The 16993-nt window shown below is 44.1% G+C and overlaps 1 protein-coding gene across 1 annotated transcript in view; it reads right to left on the reverse strand.

Moving 5' to 3' along the window:
• The window catches only part of adgrd2 (adhesion G protein-coupled receptor D2), a 201041-nt gene that overhangs the window by 142946 nt on the left and 41102 nt on the right, over positions 1-16993 (reverse strand). The window contains exons 17-18 of the mRNA XM_085965664.1: positions 16486-16639; positions 8262-8395 (exon numbers count right to left, since the gene is read on the reverse strand). Of these exons, the coding sequence (XP_085821790.1) occupies positions 8262-8395; positions 16486-16639 (288 nt within the window). The remainder of the gene's footprint in view (positions 1-8261; positions 8396-16485; positions 16640-16993) is intronic.

The raw sequence follows: 16993 nt of genomic DNA on the forward strand, positions 1-16993 counted from the left end.
AAGATATTTTCGCCTCACTATCCGGAGGGAAACCTTTCACCAAAATTGAATTGGCACAGGCATATCTGCAGATGGAGGTTGAAGAGGCCTCCAAAAAGTATCTCACGATAAATACACACAAAGGCCTGTACCAGTACAATCGACTGGTTTTTGGAGTAGCATCAGCTCCAGCTATCTGGCAAAGAGCTATGGAGCAAGTCCTCCAAGGGATTCCGGGGACTCAATGCTACCTAGACGACATCCTTGTAACAGGAGAAAACGACAACGAGCACCTTGCCAATTTGGAGCAGGTGCTCACTAGGCTGAGAGAACGGGGCCTACCAGCAAATCGCCCCAAGTGCGAATTTTTCCAGAAACAAATATCATATTGTGGCCACATAATTAACGAGGAAGGGTTGCATAAGTCACCTGAAAAAATTGAAGCGGTCATAAAAGCCCCAGCACCTGAAAATGTCTCACAATTAAGGTCGTTCCTGGGATTGATAAATTACTATCATAAATTTTTACCGAACTCTTCTGCACCCTCTTAACGAACTGCTACAAACGGGAGTAATTTGGAAATGGAGCGAAGACTGTAAACGTGCCTTCCATAAATGCAAAGGCTTGATCACGTCCAAGGAAGTTTTGGCTCATTACAACCCATCACTGCCAATCAGACTAGCGTGCGATGCATCCCCTTACGGCGTAGGAGCGGTATTATCGCATAGATTCCCTGATGGCTCGGAGCGGCCGATAGCTTTTGCGTCACGCTCATTGAACTCAGCTGAGCGTAACTATGCCCAGATCGACAGGGAAGCACTCAACCTGGTATGGGGAAGTGAAGAAATTCAACCATTACCTACACGGACAAAAATTTACCTTGTTGACTGACCATCAACCCCTCATCTCCTTATTCAACCCTAAAATGGGTGTTCCCATTATGACAGCGCAAAGGCTACAGAGGTGGTCCCTTTTCCTAGGGGCACACCAATATGACATAGAATACAAAGGATCAAAATAGCATGGGAATGCTGACGGTTTATCGCGCCTACCATTGCCAACGGTAGAAGAGGCACCTACAGTAGACCCAGTGGAGATGTTCCATTCAACCATAGTGGAATGTCTACCAGTAACAAATTCTGCCATTGAAAAGGAAACGAGAAATGACCCGACTCTCTCACGAGTCTACGATTTAACGGTGAAGGGATGGCCAGCACATGGCGAACCACTGTTGCCAGCATTCTCGCAAAGAAGAGAACAGCTGTCAGTGTGCCGAGGAACCTTGATGTGTGGATCCAGAGTGGTGATTCCACCCAAACTCCAGGATAAAGTGCTAAAGGAGCTTCACGAGGGGCATCTGGGTGGAGTGAAAATGAAGAACCTAGCCAGAGCATTTGTGTGGTGGCCAGGTATCGATGGAGACATTGAAGAAATGACCAAGAGCTGCCTAGGATGCCAGAAGGTCCAAAACGCCCCACCACAAGCCCCTCTACATCCATGGGAGTGGCCCTCATCTCCATGGCAAAGGGTACACATCGACTTTGCTGGTCCATTTATGGACTCAATGTTCTTAATCGCGGTTGATGCACACTCCAAGTGGCCGGAGGTAATAAAGATGTCCTCCACCACCACAGAAAAAACCATCACAGTATTAAGGGCCATATTTGCCAGGAATGGGCTGCCTGAACAGATCTGTTCTGATAATCACAGAATCTACAGTGCAGATAGAGGCCATTTCGGCCCATCGAGCCTGCACCGACACATATCCCACCCTATCCCCGTAACCCCACGTATTTAATCCCCTAACACTAAGGGTCAATTTATCATAGCCAAATCAACCTAACCTGCACATCTTTGGACTGTGGGAGGAAACCGGAGCACCCGGAGGAAACCCACGCAGACACAGGGAGAATGTGCAAACTCCACACAGACAGTCGCCCGAGGCCAGATTTGAACCCGGGGACCGCAATTTGTGTCCGAAGAATTCAGGAAGTTCTTAAAAAACAATGGGGTTACTACACGTCCGCCCCATACCATCCCGCCACCAATGGATTGGCTGAAAGGTTTGTCCAGACCTTCAAGAAGGCCATAAAGGCCATGGGTAATGAAGACATAAAACTTCAGCATAAGGTAGATAATTTCTTGTTTGCATACAGGAATGCAACACATGTGGTTACAAACCAAACTCCCGCCATGATGTTCTTCAATAGAAGCCTAAGATGCCGGCTGGATTTGATCAGGCCAAACATCAGAAGGGACGTGGAGAACCGGCAATTTCAAGGCATGAATGAAAGGCCAACTAGAACCTTCCAGATAGGTCAACAAGTTTTGGCCCGGGACTACTGTACCGAGAAATGGCAGCCTGGAACTATTTGCACACGACTAGGACCGCTGATGTATACCGTGGACATTGGAGAAAGCATAATAAGGCGCCATGCTGACCAGATCATAGAGTCATCCGAAAAGGGACAATCTACACCACAACTCTATACGCCTAATGATGAAGTAGAGATACCCATAGTATCTACCTCCGATCCGGTGATACTGGAACCAGATGAACCCGACACTGGCATTCAAGCCGAATCAGCCTTGCCAAAAGAACCTACTACACCACCAGAAACTACTACACCACCGAGGCGTTATCCGGACCGAGTCAGGAAGCCTCCAGAGAGACTGACTTATAATTGATTAACTGCAGCAAATGTGTAGATTATTGTTCTTGTAACATGTTAATTAATGATTACTTAAAATATTATGTACTGGTTGTCTAAAAGGGGAGGAATTGTGGTGTCTGTGCCTTTAAGAGCCCCCTGTGTACTGTAATGCCGGTAATGGCCACTCGGGCTATATTGTCTTGTATCTGTTAGTTCACCTCCAGACTTTGTTCAGTAAACACCTGTGAAACCAACTCCTGCCTTCCATGTCTCCATTAACACACGGATACAACACTTCCCTCCACAGAAACTTCTCCTCCTCCTCCAGGGAAGTGCATAGAAATGGCCAAAAGAATTCCCATGGGAGCAATTTACTAGCTGCAAATGAAATAGCAGCTGTTGGCAAGGCCATAGTGGAAAGAATTGGAGAAAACAGCACTAAACACAAATAGGAAAAATGCAACCTGGACGATGCAGAAAAAAAATCCATGCAAAACAAACTTTAGATTCAATAGTAAACAATAAAACACATCTTTAAGAAGCAAACTGCCAAAGCCCAGAGCAGCAGATCATAACAGTGCCCTGTTTATGAGGATAAGAACATAAGAAATAGGAGCAGGAGTAGGCCATTCAAGCCTGCTCCGCCATTCAATGAGATCATGACCGATCTTCTGCCTCAACTCCATTCACCGGCCCTATCGCCATATCACTTGATGCCTTTAGTAGTCAGAAATCTATCGACTTCTGTTTTGAATATACCCAATGACTGAGCCTCCACAGCCCTCTGGGGTAGAGAATTCCAAAGATTCTCCACCCTCTGTGTGAAGAAATGTCTTCTCATCTCAGTCCTGAATGGCCTACCCCTTATTCTGAGGCTGTGGCCCCTGGTTCTAGACTCCCCAGCCAAGGGAAACATTCTCCCAGCATCCATCCTATCAAGCCCTGTAATAATTTTGTATGCTTCAATGAGATCCCCTCTCATTCTTCTGAATTCAAGAGAATACAGGCCTAGTTTACTCAATCTCTTCTCATACAAGTCCCGCCATCCCAGGAATCAATCTCGTGAACCTTCGTTGCACTCCCTCTATGGCAAGTATATCCTTCCTTAGGTAAGGAGACCAAAATTGTACACAGTACTCCAGGTGTGGTCTCACCAAGGCCCTATACAATTGGAGTAAGACTTCTTTACTCCTGTACTCAAATCCTCTTGTAATGAAGGCCAGCATACCATTTGCCTTCCTAATGGCTTGCTGCACCTGCACATTCACTTTCAGTGACTCATATACAAGGACACCCAGGTCCCTTTGAGCATCTGCATTCCCCAATCTTTCACTATTTAGGAAATACTCTGCCTTTCTATTTTTTCTACCAAAGTGGATAACTTCACATTTATCCACATTATATTACATCTGCCATGTTCTCGCCCACTCACTGAGCCTGTTGAGATCCCCTTGAAGCCTCTTCACATCCTCTTCGCAACTGACACTGCCACCTAGCTTTGTATCAGCAGCAAATTTGGAAATGTTACATTTAGTCCCCTCATCCAAATCATTGATATAGATTGTGAATAGCTGGGGCCCAAGCATCGATCCTTGCGGTACCCCACTAGTCACAGCCTGCCATCCTGAAAGACCCATTTATCCCTACTCTTTGTTTTCTGCCTGTTAACCAATTCTCAATCCATGCTAGTATATTACCCCCAATTCCATGTGCCCTAATTTTGTTCACCAGCCTCTTGTGTGGGACCTTATCGAAGGCCTTCTGAAAATCCAAATACACCACATCTACCGGTTCCCCTTTGTCTACTCCACTAGATACATCCTCAAAGAACTCCAATAGGTTTGTCAAACAGGACTTCACTTTCATAAATCCATGTTGACTCTGCCCAATCTTACTATTAGTTTCTAAGTGCCCAGTTATTGCATCCTTTATAATAGATTCCAGCATTTTCCCAACTACTGATGTGAGGCTAACAGGTCTGTAGTTCCCCATTTTCTCTCTCCCTCCTTCCTTAAATAGCGGGGTTACATTTGCTATCCTCCAATCTGCAGGAATCGTTCCAGAATCTATAGAATTTTGGAAGATGACAACCAATGCGTTCACTATCCCAATGGCCACCTCTTTCAAAACCCTAGGATGTAGGTCATTCGGACCTTGAGATTTATCGGCTTTTAGTCCCATCAATTTTGCTAGTACTGTTTTTTTTTTAAACTAATAATAATTTCTTTAAGTTCCTCATTCTCACCACACCCTTGGTTTTCTCATATTTCTGGTAGGTTTTTTGTGTCTTCCTCCGTGAAGACAGAAACAAAGTACAGGAAACTTTGTGATATCCGGCAGCGACGGGACCGGCGTGTTGCCGATCTATCAAAACTGCCGGACATACAAAGTTAATGTTGAAGCATACGGAGGTTTTCATCTCCGTATCTGACAACAAACACTGTTGCTTAGCAACAGCTTCTAAAGAGTCGGCTGCAGCTGCAAGCATCTCTAGCTGAAGCTGTTGCTATAGCTACAGACCTTGCAGTGGCTGACTGGGGGAAAAAAAAGAATGAGATCTAAAAAAACTTACAGAAAACGGCTCCTGATTTTTGCCGTTAGATCGAGTATTCCGGACATACAACCTCCGGATAAACCAGTTTCCTGTATTTATTTAATTTCTCTGCCATTTCCTCATTCCCCATTATAAATTCTCCCGTCTCTGACTGTAAAGGACCTACATTTACCTTGGCCAGTCTTTTCCTTTTCACATACCTATAGAAGCTTTTACAATCCGTTTTTATATTTTTCGTCAGTTTGTGCTCATATTCCATTTTCCCTTTCTTTATCAATTTCTTGGTCCTCCTTTGCGGATTTCTAAAAGGATCCCAATCCTCCGGCTGACCGCTTTTTCTGGCAACTTTATAAGCTTCCTCCTTTGACTTAATACTAGCTTTAATTTCTTTTGTTAGCCATGGTTGGATCACTTTTCCTTTTGTGTTTTTATGCCCTAGAGGAATATATGTTTGTTGCAAATTATGCATTATTTCCTTGAATGTTAGCCATTGTATGTCCACCTTCATACCTTTTTAGTGTAGTCTCCCAATCTACTATGGCCAATTTGACCCTCATACCCTTGTAATTTCCTCTGTTTAGATTGAAGACCTTAGTTTCAGATTGGACTACATCACTCTCAAACTTAATATAAAATTCACTCATATTATGGTCACTTGTCCCTAAAGGCCCCTTTACCACAAGATTATTGATTAGCCCTTTCTCATTACACAGTACCAGATCCAGAATAGCCTGTTCCCTGGTTGGTTCCTCCACATACTGATCCAGGAAACCATCTCGCATGCATTCCAAGAATTCATCCTCCACACCATTAGTGGTAATTTGATTTGCCCAGTCAATATGTAGATTAAAGTCCCCCATGATTACCGTATTGCCCTTGTTACATGCACTTCTAATCTCTTGATTGATACTGTGCCCTACATTACCATTACTGTTTGGTGGCCTATACACAACTCACACCAATGTTTTCCGCCCTTTGCTGTTTCTTAGCTCCACCCAAACTGATTCCAGTTCTACATCACGATCTGCCAAGCCAAGATCTTTTATCTCTACCATACCGATCTCATCCCTTATTAACGGCGCTACGCCACCTCCTTTTCCTTTTTGTCTGTCCTTCCTAAATGTTGAGTACCCTGGAACATTCAGTTCCCAGCTTTGGTTACCCTGCAACCATGTCTCTGTAATGGCAATTACAACATACCCATTTACTTCTATTAGTGCCATTAATTCATCCACATTGTTGCGAATGCTACGTGCATTTAGGATGAGCATGACTAGTGGACTGAGCTATTATCTCAGAGGTGCGCTTGGAATGGGTGGGGGGAGCAGGGGGGGGGTGGGGAGCTGCTGAGTTATGGACGGGAATCCCAGAAGTACAGGTTTCCCGAAGGTCCTGCAGACTTGAGCACAAAAATCGAGGCTGACACTGCAGTGCCGTGCTGAGGGAGCGCTGCACTGAAAAAGGTGCCGTCTTTCGGGTGAGACGTTAAACCCAAGCCCCGTCTGCTCTCTCAGGTAGATGTAAAAGATCCCACGGCACTATATTGAAGAGGAGCAGGGGACAATATTTATCCCTCAATCAACATCACAAAAACAGATTAACTTGTCGGAGCTTGCTGTGCGTAAACTGCCTACCGCATTTCCTACATTGCAACAGTGGCTACACTTCAAAAGTACTTCATTGGCTGTAAAGCGCTTTGGGCGTCCAGTGGTCATGAGAGGCGCTATAGAAATGCAAGTCTTTCTTTTCTTTCTTTTAATGGCCCTGAATTTGCAGTCGGAGATGTCCCGCGGGGAAATGCCTCCGATCCGCAAATAAAATGTCCGCGTAACTGGTGGTCTGGGAGGTACGGAGATTCCCGGTCCTAGGACTCTCCAGGTATCCGCAGGCGGAGGCCCACGTAGCCCAGGGGCACAGGCAGTTCACAAGCGCCCCTTGGATCACGTGGGCCGGCCCAATCAATAAAAGAAGGGAATCCCCTTTCATGCTTATGGGGATTCCATATGTACAGAACCTCCATAAGCATGAATGGGAATACCCAAAAAATACATCTACACATCAAATAAATTTTTAAAAATTACATATTTAAAATTAATTTAAATGCCATTGAATTAAATATTTAAAACAAAAATTAAATATTTTGAAAAATAAATGTAAATGTTTCAAAGGGGCTAAAAATAAACGTACCTTATTGTACAGGGTTTTTTTTAATGTATAAATGATTTTTTTTAAATTTAAATAATTTTTTTTCAAACTCTTACACTGGACAGAAGTTGGGCAAATAGCTCAACTCTCCACCCGCGGAGGCCCTTTTCCTGGGGTTGGCTACGATCTGTCAAGAAGATTCTTGACAGATCGCAAGTTCCAGGTTTTCCCACTTTTTTGGGGGGTCATTTTCTAATTAGCTCTGCTGGCATAATTCCCACACAATGACCCATAGGGGTCAAGTGCTTAATTTCTTACTTTCTAGATGCTTAACTCTGACTATTATAGTTGTGTAATGATTGGGTGTCTTAACTGATAACTGTTTGTAAATGAAGAGGCGGTGTGTCAGAATCGACAGCATTCCTGGCCGGGGAACCTGTATATCCACTCACCACCACTGACTGCCCAAAAATCACACCATCCTCATTTCTGAACAGGAAACTTCTATAACCATCAAAAACTTCTAGTTTTGCGAAAACACTCCTGCAATATCGATATTATTTCCAGCATGCATCTGTACTAAAGCTCAAGATTTCTATTATATGCTTGCAATAACGGTTAATAACAACACTGCACAAAGGGTCAACGATAAAAAATCATCAGTACATCTAAAGGGAACACTCAAAGAGTGACAGGAAATGTGTCTGCAAAAAACAGACCTCTGACAAAGATTGTTGGAATAAAAGTCACTCAATTTAAATATTAAAGAACACTCGCACATTTGTTGTTGCCTTTTATAAAAGCTGTTACTGCAATAGGTTTATTTCTGAATAGGTAATTCCTAGATTTATATATATATCTTTTGATTGAAAATATGACATTTTCATTCAGTATGTCGGTGGAGAAGTCAAGGGGACTAAAGTACTCACTGTTAGAGTAAAAAGGACGGGCCCAACAAAGGCCCAGATGATCTCACTCTGAACGTTCAGCCAGCAATGATTGTCTGCTATGTATTTGTCACCGGCAGTTGCTAAGGTGATGGCCACAATAAAAACTGGGAATCCTGAAGAAAAAAAATGCAGAAAATGTTTTCCTATTTTTCATTAATAAGCAATTCAAATCTGTATTCAAGAAACTGAATTTCATTTTCCTAAATAGATTTTCTATTAGTGGTTATTAACATAAGTTTTCATTACGGAGACAAAGTAAATCCATGCAGTCAACACAACAAATGCTTCACTGATGTTTTAGCATTAAATACAACATTGCTGATACAATATTAAGTACAAGGCACTAAACACACATGCAAGACTGGATGTAGGGTTATGCAAACCGCAGTCAGGTACACAGTCTCGTACCAGCAGGTTTCAAAACAGCTTCTACCCCCAGGCCATAAGACTCATGAACAAATAATTTATTATTATTTATTACTGTTGTTTTATTTATTATTACTGTATTTCTATTAGTATTTTATCATTGCTATGCCATATTTATTCCAATGTTGGGAGGACTCGTAAAAATCAACATTTCATTGTGCAGTGCACACGTCTGCTGCATATATGACAAATTTTAAAAAAATTGAAGAATGAAGGCCAAGGATGTCTAATCTTTCGGAGCTGGGGGCTGGTTGTATGTGTCAAAACCAATGAGTGGGTTGCAAATAATTATGCAATAATGTGAGCCCCTGTATATACAAATATGCAAGCCCCATACATTAAAAAAATTTAAACCTCCACACACAAAAAAGTGAGACAGCCCATACACAAAAAGCAAGACCCCCTCCTCCCCATATACAAAAAAGACCATGTAAGGCCTCCTTTCTTCTTCATTCATCCCCTCTTTTCCCCCACCCATCCTCCCCTCCACTGAACATAGGAACATATGAATTGCTAGACGAAAAAGACCAAGGTCCATCTTCCACCGTCCTGATAGTCGCTCAATACAACGATAATGGCGTTGTTAACCAATCATGGAAATCAATCTCTATCAATTAGTCTACAACAGACCTAGACATGAGGTGAGGAAACCTACAGTGGTGGAAAGCTTTGGGAACCATAGGTCCAAAGTCACCTGTTCCTGCCAAGCATGCGGCACTTACCATACATCATGTCTCAAATTACGCATATTTGAAGCCTGGTTCTTTTGCTCTCTTATTTCTGTCTACCTTCCTGCTCCATCCTCCCCTGGTCCTTCTTAATCTCTCTTCTGTCATCGCTTTCTCCTCTGGTGCTCTCTCTCTCTCTCTCTCTCTCTCTCTCTCTCTCTCTTCTGCTTTTCTCTTCCACTTTTTACAGCACATCTTTAGAAAGATTCCACTAATTTCAAGAATATAACCCCACTTCAAAAGAAATTTCCTCTGTTAATATGAATGTCATCAGTAAGAACGGTGATTAAAACCTCTACCTACCCACAGCGCAAATTAAAAAGAGCAAAGAACATCTTAGAACTATGTACAGCAGTCCAGTTTCTAACCCTGGGATCACCAAAGCAGCTTGGGGAGCGGGAGAGCATGTTTCAGCTATTTAAAATTGCTGGGACTGGACAAAAAAATTTTTTTTAATCCATTCTCGGGATATGGGCGTCGCCGGCAAGGCTGGCATTTATTACCCATTCTTGTTGCCCTTGCGGAGGTGGTGGTGGTGTGCCTTCTTCGTGAACCGCTACAGTGCGTGTGGTGAAGGTGCTCCCATAATGCTGTTAGGTATTTTGACCCAGCAGCGATGAAGAATGCGGATATATTTCCAATGCAGAAATTTCTTCACACAGAGGGTGGTGAATCTTTGGAATTCTGTACCCCAGAGGGCAGTGGAGGCTCAGTCATTGGGTATATTCAAAAAGAGAAGTCAACAGATTTCTGACTAGTAAAGGCATCAGGGGATATGGCGATAGGACCGGTGAATGGAGTTCAGGCAGAAGATCAGCCATGATCTCATTGAATGGCGGAGCAGGCTCAAAGGGCCAAATGGCCTACTCCTGCTCCTAGTTCTTATGTAGCTCTGATGGTGTGTGACTTGGAGGGGAACTTAGTGTTCCCATGCGCCTGCTGCCCTTGTCCTTCTAGGTGGTGGTGGTTGGAGGTTTGGGAGGTACTGCTAAAGATGACTTAGCGACTTGCTGCGGTGCATACTGTAGATTGTACACACTGCAGCCACGGTACGCCTGTGATGGAGGGAGTGGATGTTTAAGCTGGTGGATGGGGTGTTGATCAAGTGGACTGATTTTCCTGGATGGTGTTAAGCCTTTTGAGTGTTGTTGCAGCTGCACCCATCCAGGTAAGTGGAGAGTATTCCATCACACTTCTGGATGCAATGGGCACAGAAAGAATGCATGAACAAACATCTATCCCAGCATTAAGAAGTATGAGGCAGGAACCTTTTATTAACACCGCTATATTCCTGTTTTGCTGCAGATAAGGCACTAACCATATACAGCCGAATCTTTTATAAATAATGGCCAAAAAATTCGGGTCTCCACGGGTGAGTACGCATGGGGTACTCACCCGTAAGCCCAATGGAAGTGCCGGTTTCCTGCATGCACTGCGCATGCGCGGGAAACCGGCACTTCCGATCCCCTGAATGGAGGGGTTCAGAGGTCGAACGCGTGTGCGGGAGAGGCTGCGCGCGCGCATTGAACTTCGTTTTTTTTTTAAACAGATTTTCCCGGGAGGGTAAGTCTGCAGAAGTTAGACATGTAAAAAGCAGGCGTAAGGCCTGCTTTTTACAAGGTAAGTGGTGAATTAATTAAAATTAAAACATTTTTTCCCCACAGGTTTATTATTTTTAAATACTTTAAAGCAAGGTAAGTTTATTTTTAGCCCCGTTAGAAAATAAAATTATTTTTTTCAAAAATTTAAATTATTGTTTAAAATAGTTATTTCATGTAATTTATAGTTTATTTAAAAAATGTGATTAAAAAAAATGTATTTGAAGATTTAGTGCTGTTTTGGGGCCGTAGTATTTATAAGTCTTGACAGCTCTTCCTGTCAATCTTATGAATGGAGCATTCCCTGCTCCGATTGGCTCCCATCGCCCACGTGATCCAGGGGACGCATCGAACTAACTGCGCCCCTGGGATACGCAAGCACTGCGCGCTGGCAGCTGGACCAGGCCCCGGATCGGAATTCCATGGGGGCCCACAGCTCAATGGCCGGCACGCAAGGTAAGTGCAGATCGGGGGCTTGCACCCGCGGGAAGCCCCCGACCCGAATTTCTGGCCCATTAACTTCGAAGAGGATAAAGATACCAGTGCTCCCACAAATATAAGCATTCCTGTATTTTACTAAACGCAATAAAGATATGGTTGGGAATTGCTAAAATAGAGCTCAACATTCTAAATATATTTTCGATAGCTGTCACAAAGAAATGAGAACAGAAACTCCTAAATGACTCCCATGGTTTAAACATAAATGATTTAAATAGCTACCTGATCACATGCCAATAAAAGCATCACAAGCTGATGGGCTAATTATGACCTTAAATAAACAGAATGAAGTTTTGGCTAGTCTGTTATGCTGAATTTGTACATGTGCATGTATGGACTCAGAATGTCCTTTAGCACACACATATTCCATTCCCCATTTTTGACAACCTCTGCCTGGTAGGGTTGTATCAGAGTGTATTTATCTTCCTTGTTGACCTAGTAGTCAGTGTGTGTTTGCTTTTCCTGGTGGTCTAGTTCAGGGCGGGGGCTTCATCCTTTGTAGACTAATAAGTGAGCTTGTTTCTGTCACAAAGCTCATGAATTAAACATTTAACAAATTTACACCATCTATTAGGGTCACTTCTGTGATTGTGGAATTGTGGAGATGTTATATTCCTAGTTCCCACAGCTGAAACCTAGGCCTAGAAATTCAGTGGCGCCCACCAGGGCGCTAAAAGTAGTGCACCGGAAGTAGTCGCGGCCGCACGTCGGATATTGACTTTGCGCGCCCCAGAGGGAAGCGCGGCGCTTCTGGAGGCGCCCCGCATCCCTCTTGGGGTGCTGCAACTCAATATCGCTGCGCAACGTGCTGCAGCGTGCGCTGCGGTACTGCAGGCCTTCCTCCCCTTCTTAAAGGGGAGGGGCCTGCTGCAGCGCGATCAAAGATCGCGAGTGCCGGCAAAAGAGCCCGGCACCGAGGAGAAGTGCCGGGCTCTTGGAACACAGCTGGCACTCTGCAGGGGGGGGTGGGCTCAGGAGGCCGGGGACGGCGGCACGGAGAGGTGCTGGCAGGCGGCCAGCAAAAAAATGGCCGCCCTGCACCTCAGCACCTCTACCACCGCAGGTAGGCCCCCCTGAACCGGTCGCTACGTTAAAGCAGGGGGCGCAACTAAATTTTGCGATCGGGGCGGTAGCGGGGCGCTGCGCACACCGATGACGTCATCGGTAGCGGCGCAGCGCTAACGGCTAGCGCAGCCATTAGCGTACCGCTAAATTTAGCAGGCGGCGTGGCCAGTGGCGTCCAACCCACTAAGTGCCCTCTTAAGGCGCTAACGGGTGGCGCAGCCCACGGAATTTCTAGGCCCTATTCTCCTTTCCCCTGAAAAATAAATAAAATGAATACCTAAAACCCTTTGACAGAGCTGGTATGGTGTTTATAATTCTGTAATTCATATAAAACACCAGAAAAGAAATACGTTGTTGAAATTCAATCAAATGTACAGAAATAAAACCATATTTGCTGCTTCTATTCTGTACAGTAAGTTACAAGTACATAATCACTGCCATAAATCTTCCACATTTGTTGTTTCATGACAGCAGCTTGGAACTGAAATAAATGCAACTTACAGGTCTATACAACAACAACTTGCATTTATATGCCTATAATAATATAGTAAAACGTCCCAAGGTGCTTCACAGGTGTGTTATTAAACAACATTTTGACACCGAGCCATATAAGGAGATATGAGGACAGATGACCAAAGCCTTGGTCAAAGAGGCAGGTTTTAAGAGGAGTCTTAAGGGAGGAGAGAAAGGTAGCGAGGCGGAGAGGTTGATGGATACAATTCCAGAGCTTAGGGCCTCGGCAGCCTATGGTGGTGCGATGAAAATCAAGGATGTGCAAGAGGCCATAATTGGAGGAGCGCAAAGATCTCGGAGGGTTGTAGGGCGGGAGGAGGTTACAGAGATATGGGAGTGGCGAGGCCATGGAGGGATTTGAAAACAAGGATGAGAATTTTTAAATCGAGGCGTTGCTGGACTGGAAGCCAGTGGAGGTCAGAGAGCACAGGGGTGATGGGTGAACGGGACTTGGTGCGAGTTAGGATACAGGCAGCAGAATTTTGGATGAGCTCAAGTTTACGGTGGATGCAAGATGGAGGCTGGCCAGGAGAGCATTGGAATAGTCGAGTCTAAAGGTAACAAAGGCATAGGTGAAGCTGTCAGCAGCAGATGAGATGAGGCAGGGGCGGAGACGGCCGACGTAACAGAGGTGGAAGTAGGCGGTCTGGGTGATGGAGAGGATATGGGGGTCAGAAGCTCAGCTCAGGGTCAAAGAGAATGCCAAGGTTGGATACAGTCTGGTTCGGCCTCAGCCTGTGGCCAGGGAGGGGGATGGAGTCGTTGGCTAGGGAACGGAGTTTGGGCAGAGACCGAAGACAATGGCTTCCCATTGGAGGAAAGTTCTGCTCATCCAATGCTGGATTTTAGACAAGCAGCATGACAAATCAGAGGCAGTGAAGGGGTCAAGAGAGGAGGTGGTGGTGAGGTAGAGCTGTGTGTTGTCAGTGTACATGTGGAACCTGATGTTGAGTTTTCAGATGATGTCACCGAGGTGCAGCATGTAAATGAGAAATAGGAGCAGGTCATGTTGACTTTCAACAGCTTTTTTAGGTCATCGGAGCAAAGAAAACATTCTACCTAAGATTACGGTAAATCAGGTTTATTTGGGGTTGAGATAAACCCCTGAATTTGATACTTAAACACCATTAAAAGGGTTTTTCAAATAGGTCACCTCTGTAGAGAAGCAATAATGTACTAACATTAGTGAGAACATTAATGTACCCCCTGTACTCCTAATAATGCCATTAAAAATTAAATACAAATACAGAATGTTACTTTACACCACATTTAACCCTTGAAGTGCTGTCAGGGTCACTTACAAGATAATACTCTCAGTTTGACACTTCAAAAATCTGCCAAATTTTGACCTTGTTACATCTATGGCACAAACAAGTCAATCTTTCTGGCCTTTGGTGTCAGGTTTCAATCAACTGGAAGCCAATTTTGAATGATGTGAATCCCACTTCCAGACAAAGTGGGACCATAGAGACACTGGCAGGAGTGTATTTAAATTTTATGATAGAGTAGGATTCATTCCTTAGTTAAAATAATGAAAATAGAATATAGAACAAATGGCAAAGAGAATAGGGGAAACAGAATATAAGGCAAGTAGAACTGTGTTAATATATTATAGTTATTCTTGATATTTGAGAAACGTCATTTCTGTAATATTGGCCCAGAAATTCGGGTCTCAACGCGCGAGTACGCACGGGGTACTCACCCGTAGGCCCAATGGAAGTGCCGGTTTCGTGCATGCACTGCGCATGTGCGGGAAACCGGCACATCCGTTCCCCTGAAAGAAGGGGTTGACAGGTCGAACGCGTGTGCCGGAGAGGCAGCACGTGCGCATTGAACTTACGCTTTTTTTGCAGGTTTCTCTCGGGAGGGCAAGTCTCCAGGAGTTACACTTTTAAGGCGCAAGGTCTGCTTTTAACAAGGTAAGTGGTGAATTCATTAAAATTAAAACATTTTTTCCACAGGTTTATTATTTTTAAATACTTTAAAGAAAAGTAAGTTTATTTTTAGCCCCGTTAGAAAATGTAATTAATTTTTCAAAAATTTAAATTATTGTTTAAAATAGTTATTTCATGTAATTTTTAGTTATTATTAAAAATGTGATTTTTAAAAATGTATTTGAAGTTTTAGTGATGTTTTGGGGCTTATAGTATTTGTAGGTTTGACAGCTCTTCCTGTCAAGCTTATGAATGAAGCATTCCCTGCTACCATTGGCTCTCCATGGCTCGCGTGATCCCAGGGGACGCATCGAACTAACTGCACCCCTGGGATACGCAAGCACTGCGCGCCGGCAGTTGGAGGAGGCCCAGGATCGGAATCCCATACGGGCCCACAGCTCAACGGCCGGCACGCTAGGTAAGTGCAGGTCGGGGGCTTGCACCTGCGGGAAGCCCCCGACCCGAATTTCTGGGCCATTATACTTCGTTTCCACAGCATGGTGTAAAAAATCTTAAAAAGTGGCTCATCCAGGAATTCACAAAGATAAAATTTAAAAAATTTAAATTCAATGTATTATTTGTGATATCTTTATTCTAATTTTTACTGAATAGGTTATAGTCAGGTGTAAAATGTGACTTACATTTGGACATGTCTGCTTCACTTCTGTAAATGTAAGTCACATTTCACGCCTGTTACTTATATCTGAAAGATGGTTTGTTGCTGTCACCTACATGCTGCATCTGAAAGCTTTCCACTTTAGTGAGAAAAAGACTGTGGACAACAAATATTTTCTTTGACTACTAAAATTCTTTATACCAGTGAAATGATATGAACATTAAAGCCCCAAATTTAATCTCCCGTGTCCGTCGAGAATGGGGCTTGCGGGAGTTAGAATATCGACAACGTGGCACTCACTGGAATAATGCGCCACACGCCATTTTAACAGGCAGGTGTCGGGCTGTGTGTGAGGCCCTCACCGCGGGCAGGCGAGGGCCTCATTTACATTCAAAAGTCGGGGTCTGATGATGCCAATCAGACCCCAAGGCTACTTTAACCAGCAGCAGCAAGGTCTGCATTGCCAGCGAAACCCAGCGTGCGAGATCAGCAGGACCAGCGGAGGGCCGAAAAGGTCCGGCCACCACAAGGAAACCTTCGGCCTTCAGTGCCCCAGGTCTTCCAGAGATCACCTGAGACCCCCTCACCCGTACCCGCCCCTTCCCCTTTGCAAGGGACCATTCCTGCAAGTCCCCAGCTGAGGCATCCTGCCGCGCTCACCCGCCTGGCGTCATTGTCCCCAGGTTTGGTCAGGAGTTGGCCTGGTCTATTTACATGAGGCCCAGGAGTTAAAATAGCCCGTGCGTCACGTCGACTTGACGCTCTCCCAGAGTTAAAATCAGGGTTTAAGAAAAATATAATAAAGTGAAATGAAGAATACCTTACCCCAGCCAATCAGATAATAGTACTTCATTCTCCTTTCTTCACTGATATTGACGGTGACAACTTTGCTCCAGAGAAGAATTCCTTCCACCAGCATCCAGGCAAAAGCAGCCATGAAAAGCAGATGTAGCATTGCTGTTACAACAGAACATGCCACCTAGTGGGGAAAATAGAGAGATATACTCTAACTCAGACCTAGTTACTTGCACACAGGAGTTTAATGGAAAACTGAGAAAAATGGATGGGCAATCAAGGATAACTACTGCACTATTACATTCTCACAGCTAAATGCACATTCTACAAAATTGTAGCCAGTACTGACAAAAATCCTTATTACCCAATATGTGATTTATCATATAAAAAATTAGTACATTATGCACCCCATCATTTAACATGATGTTAACTCTCAGCAGATCACACCTTATTCAGTAATACATGCAGCACAAAGTATTTTGCAAGAATGTATATAATTGTATATTATTAAGCTGCTAAATTCCACAATATATTTTCC

The sequence above is a fragment of the Somniosus microcephalus genome, chromosome 23 (assembly GCF_052327205.1).
Source record: "Somniosus microcephalus isolate GS21.2 chromosome 23, FLI_Smic_1.0, whole genome shotgun sequence".
NCBI lineage: Eukaryota > Metazoa > Chordata > Chondrichthyes > Squaliformes > Somniosidae > Somniosus > Somniosus microcephalus.